This window comes from Triturus cristatus, chromosome 1_1, assembly GCF_964204655.1.
Source record: "Triturus cristatus chromosome 1_1, aTriCri1.1, whole genome shotgun sequence".
Lineage (NCBI taxonomy): Eukaryota > Metazoa > Chordata > Amphibia > Caudata > Salamandridae > Triturus > Triturus cristatus.
The window spans coordinates 586,465,352-586,479,608 of NC_140579.1; the positions used below are offsets into that span (position 1 = coordinate 586,465,352).

General features: G+C 53.4%; 1 protein-coding gene across 6 annotated transcripts in view; it reads right to left on the reverse strand.

Moving 5' to 3' along the window:
* TCP11 (t-complex 11) overlaps window positions 1-14,257 on the reverse strand; it is a 679,396-nt gene that overhangs the window by 66,564 nt on the left and 598,575 nt on the right. For all 6 annotated transcript variants that reach the window (XM_085645656.1, XM_085645672.1, XM_085645665.1 and 3 more), the window contains exon 9: window positions 13,791-13,963. In XM_085645656.1, coding sequence (XP_085501782.1) covers window positions 13,791-13,963 — 173 coding nt within the window. The remainder of the gene's footprint in view (window positions 1-13,790; window positions 13,964-14,257) is intronic.

Sequence of the window (14,257 nt, forward strand, 5' to 3'; positions counted from 1 at the left end):
CACCGGCGGCTGAGTTTGTCTGCTCGTTCAGAGGGGCCCCCCAGATGTTGAACCACCAGGGTGATGCGCTGGTGTTCCTGCCATGTCCAGAGGCGCAGAGCCTCCTGACAAAGGGTCCACGACCCCACCCCGCCCTGTTTGTTGCAATACCACATGGCGGTGGTGTTGTCCGTGAACACCTGCACGACACTTCCCCGGACAGATGGAAGGAAGGCTTTCAGTGCAAACCGGATCGCTCTCAGCTCCAAAAGGTTGATATGGAGTTGAGTCTCCGCCGGAGACCAGAGTCCTCTGATCTCCGCCTCTCCCATGTGGCCCCCCCATCCCAGGAGGGACGCGTCCGTCACTACTACGTGCTCCGGTTGGGGTAGGGAGAGGCATCTGCCGCTGACCCAATCGCGGTCCGTGAGCCACCACTGCAACTGTTTTGCAGTGCCCTCCGAGATCAGGACATGGTCGGACAGGTTGACTCGATGCTGGGCCCACTGAAACTTCAGGTCCCACTGCAGAGCCCGCATTCGCCACCTGGCGTCATGCACCAACAGGATGCAGGAGGCAAGCAGCCCCAGAAGCCGCAGCACCAACCTGACCGAAACCCAGGATAGACGCCGAAAGATGGGAATCAGAGCCTGAATATCCCGGACCCGCTGTTCCGGAGGATAAGCCCAGAACTGCGCCGAATCGAGAACCGCTCCGATGAAGAGGAGCTTCTGGGAGGGACTCAGGTGTGACTTCGGCACGTTGATGGAGAACCCCAGCAAATGCAGGAGGTCGGCCGTAGTCTGGAGGTGGGAGACGACTTGCTGGGGCGAGCCCGCCTTTAACAGCCAGTCGTCGAGATAGGGGAAGACTGGAACCCCCGATCTGCGCAGATGAGCTGCGACCACCGCCATCACTTTCGTGAACACCCGAGGGGCACTGGTGAGGCCGAAGGGGAGCACGGTAAACTGAAAGTGCTCCTGACCCACCGTGAACCGCAGGTAACGCCGGTGGGCCGGCAGGACGGGGATGTGAAAATAGGCGTCCTGCAAGTCCAACGCTACCATCCAGTCTCCAGGGTCGAGGCTAGCCAGAACCTGAGCTAAAGTTAGCATCTTGAACCGTTCCTTCCAGAGGAAGGTGTTGACGCTCCTGAGGTCCAAGATAGGGCGTAGGCCCCCTTTGCCCTTCTTGGGAACCAGAAAGTAGTGGGAATAGCAACCACGGCCTACTTCTGGACCAGGAACGCGCTCGACGGCCTCTTTGGCCAAGAGGGCCGTAACTTCCTCCCGCAGAAGATTCAAGTGATACTCCGAAATACGGTGGCACTGCGGTGGCATGGCTGGAGGGGTCGTCTCGAAGGGGAGGGAGTAGCCCCTTCGGACGATTTGCAGCACCCACCTGTCCGAAGTGATGGAGCGCCAGTGGAGCAGGTGATGGCGAACTCTGCCGCCCACTGGCGTGGAATGGGCCTGAAAGCTCGGACTAGGAGGGCTTTGAGGCGGATGCTGCCGGGGTGGATGTGGACTGACCGCGTTGTCCTCTAGAACCGCCACGGTGGAACCCACGTCCGCGTGCAGGTTGGTTCTGCGGCCGGTGGCTAGGCGGACGTGAGGAGGCGCTCCTTCCTTGGCCACGAAAGGGGCGAAAGGCGGAAGTGTGCGGCCGTGGGGCCGAGAGACCCAAGGACGTGGCCGTAGCCCGGGAGTCCTTAAAACGAGCCAGCGCACTATCCGCCTTCTCACCAAAAAGGCGAGTGCCATCAAAGGGCATATCCATGAGGGTACTCTGGACATCCCCCGAAAAAGACGTGGACCTCAGCCAGGCGTGGCGCCGGAGCGCCACCGTGGTGGATATCGCCCTACCCAGCGAGTCCGTGGTGTCAAGTCCACACCGTATGGCATGTCGCGCTGCATCTTGCCCGTCAGCAAGTGCCTGGGAGAGACGTGTCCGGGCCTCCTCCGGACACAGTGGCAGCACGTCCTCCACCGCATCCCACAGAGAGTGGGAGAAACGGTCCAAGAGGCAAGCGGTGTTCAAAGACCGCAGGCCCAAACTCAGGGAAGAGAACAGTTTCTTTCCGAACTGTTCCAGCCTCTTGGATTCCCGATCCGGAGGAGCGGACGGGAAGGAGGATTGGGAAGTGGAGGCCTGGATAACCAGGCTCTCGGGGGTGAGGTGTTAGGACAGGAAACTGGGGTCGCCCGGAGCAGGGCGGTGGCGCCGGGCCACGTTCCGATCCACAGGAGGAACTGTGGAGGGCTTGGACCAAGTGCCCTGCAGAATGTCGACGAGGGCCTCATTGAACTGCAGCAGAGGCGCTGTGGAGCTTGCTGACGGTTGAAGCACCTCTGTGAGGATATTCGTCCTTACGGCCACAGCAGGCAACTCGAGCCCCAGGGCTTCGGCCACCTTGCGCAGCACCACTGAAAAAGCTGCACCTTCCTCCGAAGCAACAGTCGGAGGAGCGATGAAGCCAGCGTCCGGCGAAGTGTCCAGACCACTGGCATCCCCCAGTTCGTCTGCCCAGTCCTGTGAAAGTTGACCCTGGAGGTCCATAGGGTCCTCAGACCCCTCCCAGTCGCCCCCGTCATCCGATTCCTGATAAACAGGAGGAACGATCGGAGCCGGACTTTAGATGAAACGGTCATCCATCAGCATCAGGTGCTGGCGTCGGGTCCGGACTGGGGCTAAACCGGGGAACGGCGTCGTCCGGCGTAGGAGGCGTTGTGAGGTCGACCGGCGCCGACAGAGATCCAGGCCTGGATTCCTCGGGGACCTGCGGTGTCGGGACCGAAGTCGGCGCCGGAGCCGCCGGCACGCGAGGTCGCCCAGTCGAGCACGCGGGGCCCGAAGGCGCACCGGCATGCGCCGACGGCGGAGCCAGGCCCCTCATGGCCGAGTGGAAGGCACTGACCTCCGCCGGAGTCGCGTCAGTCCCAGGGACCGGCGGGTATGGAGACGGACGCAGCTCCTGCGGCTCCGGCGGACCAGCGGGGGTGGGATCACCCTGACCCTCGGCCGAGTCGCGTGACCGGCGAGGGGAGTCCGAAGAGCGGTGTCGCCTCTTGGACTTCTTAGATCGCTTCGACTTACCAGAAGACTTCGAGCCCGACGAGCGATGATGATGACTGCGGCACCGCGACCGGTCCTTGGACCTCCTCCTGGACCGGGACCGTGAGTGGTGCGGAGCCAAGTGCCGAAGCTCGAGAAGCTTACGGGACCGCTCCCGCCTAGCCTTCGAGGTCAAGGCCTGACAATCGGGGCACGACTCCGCGGCGTGGTTGGCCGCCAGGCAGTAAAGGCACTGGCGATGGTGATCCGTCACCGACATCAGGCGATGACAGGCGCCACAGGCCTTAATTCCAGGCATCCTACCGGCACCAGAATCGAGTCGACAAAAGACCAAAAAGAGTCAAAAAGTTTGGTCAAAAATTGAATAAGGGGTAAGCTGTTCCCGGATCGGCGCTGTCTGGCACAGAAACAAGAAGAACTGACGTCAGCGCGCAAGGGCGGCGTCTAAGTACTCCGACGACGTCATTCCGGCGCACGACGCCGACGACGGACGCGGAGCCGCAGACGACGCCTAGTGACGCGCAAGGGGTATTGCTGACAAAAAATCTTTCCGGATCTAGCCTAACGCCTGGGGATATTCTAAGGTGAGGAATCTAACTAACGTGTTTCTTTCAGATTCACTATTTAAGCACATGCAACATGTACCAAATTGGATAGACATGTATGTAGTGGTCTAACCCTTACGAAGGAGAGAAAGACCTGGTGAAAGGAAAGAAAAATGGTAATGTACATCACAGTGAGGGCATACTTAAAGGAGAGAGAATCTTGGAGACGTTCCATCCCCACAAAGAGTTTAAAGAATATCGTGTTTGTGCAGTCACAGTAGGTAGTATGATGGAGCACGGTGGAAGAAAGCAAGATGTTGAGGATTATGCGGTACTGGATGTTTTGCAGCCATTTCCAGCAGGGGCCGAGGACAGAGCAGAGTATTGTAATGCAGCAGCTGCTCGCTGCGTCTGTTGTCTTTCCTATATAACCTGCTTGAGGTTGGGCAAACGTGCTGATTACGACAGCTGCTGTGGCTGGCGGTTCCTGCCGGAGACCTCCAACAAGTACGCCTGTGGCTAGGATGAAACAGAGCCCGCAATCAGATGACGCTACGCCCAGTTCTCTTTAAATCCCTGAAAAAAGCGACAAGCCATCCATCACCACCCAAAGCCATGCCAGGAATGGAAGAGAGCATTTAAAGTTGGATTCCTGAAGTCTGCATTTGAAAGCAAGGAATGCGCCTCGCTGACGTTGCACTGTCAGCGTATAGTCAGGAAAAATGATCACACATGCATTAGCCACTGCCAGATCAACTAGTTTGTGAACCTCTCTCAAGATCACATCACAGTCCTTATAAAACTATATTTGCACCACCAGGATCTCGGCGGAGCACGTGGATGGAGCCTCCTTGTTGGCACTCCGTGCGCCTTACCAATTGAAAAGAAAGATGTGAGGGCAGTAGAGGAAACAAAACTGCGGAAGCACATTTTAGTTACCTTCGGTAACGATATATCTGTAAGAGACATAGATTAGTTTTGGATTCCTCACCTTAGAATTACCCCAGGAGTCAGACCGGATCCGGAGAATTTTTCTTCAGCAGTACCCCTGCGCATCAGTAGGTGGCATCGGTCGACTCCAAGTTCGTCGTTGGCATCGTGGTTGCCGGAATAACTTTGCGGTATCTACTTAGACGCCGCCCGTGTGCGCTGATGTCAGTTCTTTACACGACATTCCACGCCAAAAGCGCAGAGCCATGCAAGACACTGATCACTGGTGCACAAAACTAGGGCCCTGAAGGAAAGTCTCTTACCATAGAAGTCAGTTTGCAGAACGGGGAGGATGGGTGGGGCGGTGAGGAATACATAACTTTTTCCCTCCTAATGTCGCCTTTGCTCTGTGCTAAGACCTGTATATTACGCAGTGCACCACCATCGACCAGTTTGTGTTATCAAGTCAGTGAAACCAGCCCCCAACTTCCCCCCTGAGACAGCAGTAATCTGATGTAAGCTGTTTAAACTGTGTTTAATAGGGACTGTGCACTTCGGTTTTTGGTCAGGAGAGGGAAGCTTTATACAAATAGTGTTGTTAGAGGACAAGTTTGTAAGGGCCTTACCAAAGTGTGGATTGAGCCTGTCTGTCTCCTAGGAGATCTCTGAATAGAGCAGCTCCCAGTCCCAGTCCCATTCCAAGGCCAGCAGACCTAGGACTGTTATTGGTTTTCCCCCCATCTCCAAGCAAATCGGAGCCCTCCTCTCACACCTGCCCAGGCCCCTTAAGGCTTTGCTGGGTGCACCCCAAATCATTCTCCTCCATCTTGTGAGTTGCAGCCTACCTGTGCCCAGATTGCAGTGAGCAGAGTCCAGGAAGTGGTAAGGAGGCAGACTAGTGCTGTCTCTTTCCCAAAAAAGTTTTAAAAAACGATTTTCCCTACCTGTGATTGCATCATCTTATTTTTTTCTTTTTAAATTTCTTTACATGTCTTTGCCTGTGGTTGCTAAAGTTTAAAATTGTAGCTTTAACCTGCGCAAGCGACCTTTGACCCTGTCCTCAGGCAGGTCGCCCCCCCCAGCCGCCACGCGGTCCTCCCATGAGGCTACCCCTGCTGTTGCTGTTTGCCGCCGTTTTGCTCCTACCGCTGCCTGCGGTCTCGTGAGTGCCCTCTGCCCTCTATCCCTCGTTCTCCTGCTGCCCTTGACTCTGTATTGTTTGTATTTGTATTGTATTGTATTTTTTAGACTGTTGTGCCCTTTGTGCCCCTTTGCCTTCTGTGCCCCCTTCTCCCGCATTGCCACTGTGTCCTTTCCCCCCCTTTTTTCTTTCTGTGCCACTCTTTCCCGCCACTGCGTCCCTGCCCCCCGCTTTCCCAGTTGCCGCCCCGCTCCCGCCTCCCAGCTGCTCCTCCCTCCCACTCCCCCTCATATGGAGGCCGCGCAGCGGTGAAGGGAGCGACCTTTGACCCTGTCCTGAGGCAGGTCGCCCCGCTACGCGGTCCTCCCGTGAGGCTACCCCCGCTGTTGCTGTTTGCCGCCGTTTTGCTCCTGCCGCTGCCTGCGGTCTCGTGAGTGCCCTCTGCCCCCTCTGACCTCTATCCCTCGTTCTACTGCTGCCCTTGACTCTGTATTCTTTGTATTTGGATTGCATTGTATTTTTTAGACCGTTGTGCCCCTTTGCCTTCTGTGCCCCCTTCCCCCGCATTGCCACTGTGTCCTTTCCCCCCCTTTTTTCTTTCTGTGCCACTTTTTCCCGCCGTTGCATCCCTGCGGCCCCGCCCCCTGCTTTCCCAGTCGCCGCCCCGCTCCCGCCTCCCAGCTGCTCCTCCCTCCCACTCCCCCTCATATTGAGGCTGCGCGCACTCAACACCGGACGAACACCCACCTGCTACCGAGCCACCCCGAAGCGAACCCACGGACACTTCACCTGCCAAACCAGCAACTACACCTGCCTTCGAACCCGCAGACCACCCACCGGGCCTCGCAACAACAACCACCTCAAGTGCATCCTCCTCAACACACGCTCCGTCCACAAGCAAGCCGTCGAACTATGGGACCTCCTTGACACAACAGCACCAGACGTCACCTTCCTCACGGAAACCTGGATGAGCGCCTCCTCGGCCCCCGACATCGCCATAGCCATCCCGGACGGCTACAAGATCACCCGGAAGGACCGCGTCAACCAAACCGGAGGAGGAATTGCCATCGTCTACAAGAACACCATCAACATCACGACCAACGCCGAAGACACACTCTCCGCCGCCGAACTCCTGCACTTCCAGATTCACACCGACCCCAAGACCACCCTTAGAGGAACCCTCACTACAGACCCCCGGGCCCACGCACACAATTCAGCGAAACCATCGCCGACTTCATCAGCCCGCACGCCCTACCCTCACCAGAATACATCCTCCTTGATGACCTGAACTTCCTCCTGGAGAAAAACAGCGACAACAACACCACCACCCTGCTCAACAACCTCGGACTCAAGCAACTGGTGAACACCCCCAGCCACATCGCGGGCCACACGCTCGACCCCATCTTCTCCGCCAGCAACCACGTCTCCTTCAGCCACTCCTCCGGACTACACTGGACTGACCACAGATGCATCCACTTCACCTTCAAAAAGACTACATCCCACCACCGCACACAACTAATCCCCCGCAGATGCTGGAGCAAAATCACCACAGACCAGCTCCACTCTGAACCAGAACCCGCCAGCCGACACCGCCGACACCAACGACGCAGCCCACAACCTCGCACAGCTGCAACGTGATCAGCCTCTGCGGATCCTGAAATTGCCACTATGGACCAAGCACAAACAACCTCACAATCTTCTGAAGATTACGTTAAAACACTGCTCCTGGCTGTCCAGCACAGTCTCTTCGACTTGTCCGGGAAGATGGATACTCTGAACCATCGTCTGGACTTTCTGGTCCAAAAGGTGGCCAAGCATGATGGGCAGTTGAAGGAGGCTGAACGCCGCATATCCAAGAATGAAGAGGCCACTTCTCAGGTACAAGCCCAGGTGACGCAGATGGACAAGCTGCTGAAAGTTATTGCGGCCAAGAATGAAAATATTGAAGTCAGAAGTCGTCGCAATAATATTCGCATAATTGGCATACCTGAGAGTGCGAATACGGGACGCATGGAAGACTATATTGAGCGTCTTTTAAAGGTCTCCTTCGGTGCGGATTCGTGTTTGCCACACCTGGTGGTTGAGCGCACACATCGCTCCTTGGGCCGGCGAAACCCCGAGACCCATCATTGCCCGACTTCTTAATTATCGAGACCGCGATGTTGCACTGCAGAAGGCCCGCAAACTGAAACCACTGCAATTTGAAGGGAATACATTTACCATTTATCCAGATTTCACTCTGGCGGTACTGGAGACACGCCAGAAATTCCTTACTGTTAAGCCGAAACTTTGCAAGGCTCAAATAGAATATGCCCTCCTGTATCCTGCGAGACTTCGGATTACACACCAAGGAAAGCACGTCTTTTGCACAAATCCGCAACAAGTGGAAGATTTTCTAAAAACTGCCGCTGAACGGTCGCCGCGTCGAGATCGCACTTCCAGATCTCCTTCACCATCCGTTGGCTGAGCTGTGATCAACCGTCGCGAGCAACGTTCGCCTTTGGTGGACTTCGCCATGCTGTAACGCGACACTGTTACCCTGCGCATTACTTACCTCTTACTGATGGGGACTGTGTCAACCTCTCCAGATGGAACTACTCTCCTGCAGGCTGGTCACGGACAGAGAAGTGCCCTGGGGGCTTTGAACATTGACTGTTGTGGTTATAACTAAATATTTAAATTGCATTGTTCTATTGTTGGTGGATCTAACTGATACATCGTCAAGCACCCTTCCCCACCACTTCGCTCTACCCCAAATGTTCTGACACCTGGGGACTGCAATGCAGTTAGAGTTGTGATATGGGAAGGGATTACTGCCCACTGGCGCCCCCCCCCCCCCAATGGGAGATCCCCATGCAATTTTTACTTTTCTATTTTTTACTGTTGTGCTTATCCCTCGCTCTGCTGGCCTAATCTATTTAGAGTAAGCTGGCCACGTTGTTGGGAGGTATTGGGTGGGCAACAACATGCCGGCACGATTGGGGTGCCGTTGTGGGTGGGATTGGCATTGTTGTTAGCGGTTTGTTCTGATGCTAATTCACTGAGGGTTTTTTGTTTTGGGGGGAGGGGATGGGATGGGAATGTTTTTCATTGCTCTGTTACATATTGGACAATTGCAGCTCGACATGAGTGATTATGTGAGTGAACATGGTACATTTCGACGACAACATACTCGCCATAATGCTTCATCATACCTGTTATGGCAACACAAACTGACCAACCTTGTATCAAATTAATCACATGGAATGTCAGGGGCCTTCGTGACCCTCGTAAACCGAGACAAATACTGGCGTTTTTAGATAGGCATCAAATACAGATAGCCATGCTCCAAGAAACACAAATGGACCCTCGACGTCCCTCCTGCTATGGCAGTAAGTAGGCCTCTGCACAAGTGTTCTCCTCCTACTCGACGTACTCACGGGGTACGCTTATATTAGTTAAAAGAAATACACCGTTCATACTGGGAGGCACGTACAGCGACCCCTCCAGCTGCAATTGCATACTCGGGGGTACATTGGGCACTCAATCGATCACCCTCGCTTGTAGTTATGGTCCTAATGTGGATGATCCTGATTACTTTACCGCTCTCTGGGGACGCATACTAAAAATAGGCTCCACACATGTCATATGGGGTGGGGATTTTAATATTGCTATATGCCCATTGGATCGGTCTAACCCCCTTCCTCACCATTATACCAATGCTCGGGAGGCCCTGTCTGGATTGTTTACGTTGCATACACCTCGCTGATAGGGAAGGCACCTTTTATACAGCAGGACACACAACTTGGTCGCGGTTAGACTACTGGGTTTGGTCACGTGGGGTGACCCCTTGGATTCAAACTGCTAAACACTTGGCTCGCACATACTCAGATCATGTGCCGGTGTACCTAGAAATCACCCCCCTTAACTCAATTGCCACCCCGCGATGCTGGAGGCTCGTACCGGAAGCGCTCTTAAACACTGTCACACTGATTTTTTTGCTAGGAACAAAGGCTCTGTCGAGTATGTAGGTACGATTTGTGAGGCTTTTAAAGTCACTGTCAGAGGTGCATGCATGTCCAAAAGCTTTGGGGTGCTCCGGGATATTAGGAGAAACTTGCGATGCCTAGAGGCTGAGATCAAACAACTTGAAGCAGACATGTGGAACACCAATTCTGGAGCCCAAAAAGCAATGCTCCGCGAGAAACTCACGAACTACAATGCTACTGCAGAATGGGAAGCTAAATTTAGAGGCACATATTTTACCGCCCGTCGATACGGGGAAGGCGAGAGGCCTGGTCGAGCACTGGCGAATACTATTAGGAAACCTCGATTTTCTAGCTACGTCCTGGATGTGATAGACAGTGACGGGATACGCCATAGGGATAGTCTTGAAATATTGCACACGTTTGCTACATACTATACAGGCCTATACAGCTCGCAACGCACCTCTCCCCCTGACTTCACTCCCTAAGACATAACTCTTGGGTGGCTAGGTGATTCTCAGTGCAAATTCTTAGCAGCACCATTTGAAGATGATGACCTGCGGGAGACCATCATGCAAATGAAATCGGGGAAAGCGCCGGGGTCCGATGGCCTTCCCATCTATTTCTATAAAACCTACATCGATCAGCTGCTCCTGGTATTGAAGGAAGTCTTTTTCAAGGCCCACAAAAATCAGATCCTAGTAGCCTCAGGGTCATTCGAACCGAAACCGGGGATACAGTCCGAAAGATCGAAATATACTGGACTCGCTGCTCGGGAGGATAAGCCCGAAACTGCGCTGTGTCCAGAACCGCTCCGATGAAAAGGAGCTACTGAGGGGGAATCAGGTGTGACTTGGGCATGTTGATGGTAAACCCCAGCAAATACAGGAGGTCCGTCATAGTCTGGAGGTGGGAGACGACAGCCTTGTACGAGCCCGCCTTCAACAGCCAGGCGTCGAGATAGGGGAAGACTGGAACCCCTGATCTGCGCAGATGAGTGCGACCACCGCCATCACTTTCATGAACACCTGAGGGGCGCTGGTAAGGCCAAAGGGGAGCACGGTAAACTGAAAGTGCTCGTGGCCTACCATGAACCGTAGGTAACGCCGATGGGCCGGTTGGATGGGAATGTGAAAATAAGTGTCCTGCAAGTCCAACGCTACCATCCAGTCTCCAGGGTCGAGGGCAGACAGGACCTGAGCCAGTGTCAACATTTTGAACTTCTCCTTCCTGAGGAAGCGGTTGACATTCCTGAGATCCAAGATAGGACGCAGGCCCTTGTCCTTCTTGTGCACCAGAAAGTAGTGGGAATAACAACCATGACCTACTTCTGGGGCAGAAACTCGCTAGATGGCTCCCTTGGCCAAGAGAGCTGTAACTTCCTGTTGGAGAAGGGTCAGTTGATCCTCCGACATGCAATGGAATTGAATTGGCATGGATAGAGGGGTAGTTTCGAAGGGGAGGGAGTAGCCCCTTTGGACTATCAGCCAAACCCACCTGTCCAACGCGATGTTGAGCCAGTGGAGGAAATGGTGGCGAATCCTGCTGCCCACTGGCGAATGGTGGCCCTGAAAAGTCGGACTAGGAGGGCTTGGAGGATGCTGCAGAAGAGGCGTTGCTGGACTGGCGTTGGGCAATAATCCTGTCCACAGGAGCCCCTGTGTTGGGCTTGGACCAAGTGCCCAAAAGGATGTCTGGAAGTGCCACATTGAATGGCAGCAGGGGCTCTGAAGAGGCCGCTGCTGGCTAAAGCACCTCGGGCAGTAGGTTAGTCCTGACCGCCACCGTAGGAACCTCAAGGTTTAAGGCCTCAGTCGCCCTATGCAACACCACTGCGTAAGATACACCCTCCTCCGTAGCCACCGTAAGGGGAGAAAGCATATCAAGGTCGGGGGAGGTGTCCAGACCACTGGCCTCACCCAACTCCTCTATCCAGTCCGGTTACTCTAACTAGTCTGCCAAAGGGTCCACAGACCCCTCACAGTCCTCCTCACCCTCCTCTGGAAGCCACTCGGGGCAATAGGGAACACCAGGGAGAACAGTGGTACAAAAGTACCGGTTGGCTCCGGTACCGGCGTCGCTCCGGCTCCGTGTCCGCATTGAGGGGGAGGCTGGTACCAGTGTCGAAGGGGGCGGAGGTGTCGCCACTGGATTTGGCACCAGAGAAGTTGTCACGTGGTCGACCGGTGCCTATCTGGATCCAGGCCTGGATCCCTGCGGCGCCAAAACCTCTGGTATCTAAGGCAACAAGTCCCCAGCTGAGTCCGCGGCGCCCGATGGCGCGCCGGCGGAGTCGGGCTGCCCAAAGATGGAATGGAGGGCTTCGTAAAAGCTACGAAGTTGGGCAGGGGTCGTCCCATCAGGCGCCGCGGGGGGAGCCGGATGACTACCTTCCACTTCCTGCGTCGCATCAGCCAACGGACGGGGAGAACGCAAAGAGCGATGGTGCTTCTTAGCCTTCTTCTTGTGCTTCGGCTTACACGAAGACTTCGATGAGGAGTGGTGGTGATGGCTCCGCGACCTCCCTTTCGACGGGGACCTTGAACGGCGCGTTGCAGACTGCCGGGCCACGAGAAGCTTTCGGGACTGCTCCCGCAAAGACTTCGGGTTCATGGCCGGGCAATCGGAGCACGACTTTGTGTCGTGGTCACGCTCCAAACACCAAAGGCACACGAGGTGCGGGTCCGTAACCAACATCTATTTGCGATAGGAGTTGCAAGCCTTGAAGCCGGTTAGAGGACGGGACATCCCTATGTGCACCAGTAGTTTAACAACTCGAAAAGATGTCGACAAAAAGTGACTCAAGGTACCGCTCTCTCTGGTTCTGCGCTGGCTGGCACGGAAAAAGAAAGAACGGACTTCAGCGCGCAGAGGCAGCATCTAAGTAGATATCACTACGTCATTACGGTGACCACGATGCCAACGACGAACGCGGACCCGACCGATGCCACCCACCAATGCACAGGGGTACTGCTGAAGAAAAATTCTCCGGATCCAGTCTGACGCCTGGGGGTAATTCTCCAGGTGAGGAATCCATAACTAATTGTCTCTTTCAGATCCATGCTTCTAAATACGCCACTACATCCTAGCTGTCGCATTGTCAGGAAGGCCAACAATGCGGACATTGTTTCTATAGGAGTGGCCCTCCGCATCCTCCCCCCTCTTGTACATAGGAGTCCATACAAGTAATACAATGTGTTACTTATATGGACTCCTAGAAATTAATACAATTTTATGACCAATATGAATGTCTTATGTGTTATTTATGTATTGGTTTTTAGATTGATCATCTTGAATTTTATTGACTAATTGATGTGAGATAATATTTGATATTAAATTTGGTGATTCAAAGTTGTTTTTTTCCAGTATTTGGCTCTTTCAAGACTGGTTGTATACATGTAAGGTGACTGAAGGAGTTGTTGGCAGTTGAGCTGTCGATAAGTGATCTCCAAGGGAGTCATTTGTGACTGATAAATCTTGGGGCATGTACCAGTCCGGAAGATTTATTGCACGACTTTGCACACCTCCTGCAAAAGTTACTTGTTAAATCCATCATTCAGCGATGATTCAGACTTTTGTAACGTTGTCCGCAGTAAAGTACTAGCATGAAGCTGGAGCTGAAGCTCAAATGTATATTACTTTGTCTATGGGGATTAAGAGAAAGCCAGACAAGGGGAAATGAAAGGTGTTTAGGTCTACTTGCCTATTATCAAAATCCATCACAGAGCCAAAGGCCTATGTTCTGACTGGCATCAGCATTTAGATCCACTAGTCGTGCATGGATGAGTATAACCATGCAAAGGGAGACAAATCAATGGCACCTGCTATGCTTTACTGAGAAGGAATTACTAACATATGTGAACCACAAAAGAAAGCAGAACTCCAGCTGACAACCTATACATTAAGTAACACATAATGTGCTGCATGTCAGTTCTAACCAAGTGCTCATCCCTACTGCCCCCATGGCTTTCTTCTGCTCATATTCACTCCTTTTGAAATTAGTTCTTGTTATTTTTATAATTTTGGTTTGCCTTTATTGTTGTTCATCCTAAGTTGACTTAGTTCATACTTGTTCGAGTTCACCATGCTGCTCTATGTCACACCCACTATAGTTTTAATTTCATAGTTGCAGCACTTTCTACATAAGGTTCATACCTGTTATTGCTCGGACTGGATTGCCCTCTTCTGAAATGTCTGCTATCTGCCCTTTCAGGGAAGCCGCTTTCTCACAGCTCCAGGTGCTGTAGCCGAAGTTAGAAAGAGTACGCCCCACTTCCTGCTGCACTTGTTCGCCAATATCCTGCAAAGCCTCTTCCAGCCTGGAGCATCTAAAAACATAAGAGTTTCAAAAGACAAAAACTCTCAGCAAAGTCCCTAAATCTAAAAAACATAAAGCATGGTTTCACTTGCGCCAAGCAGTTTCCTCCTTCAAGGAAAAATGAATTAACTTACATCTCATAGCTTTGTCATGCATCTGCTTGCTTCCATTTTCAAAAGCAATACATGTAGGTGTATAACACAGCTAGGCCTTAAACTCTGAATAGAAGCAGCTGAAGCAGATTCTGGACACCAGCATTAGTGTCCCTATCGAACCCTATCCTTATGGTAATTATTAACTATGT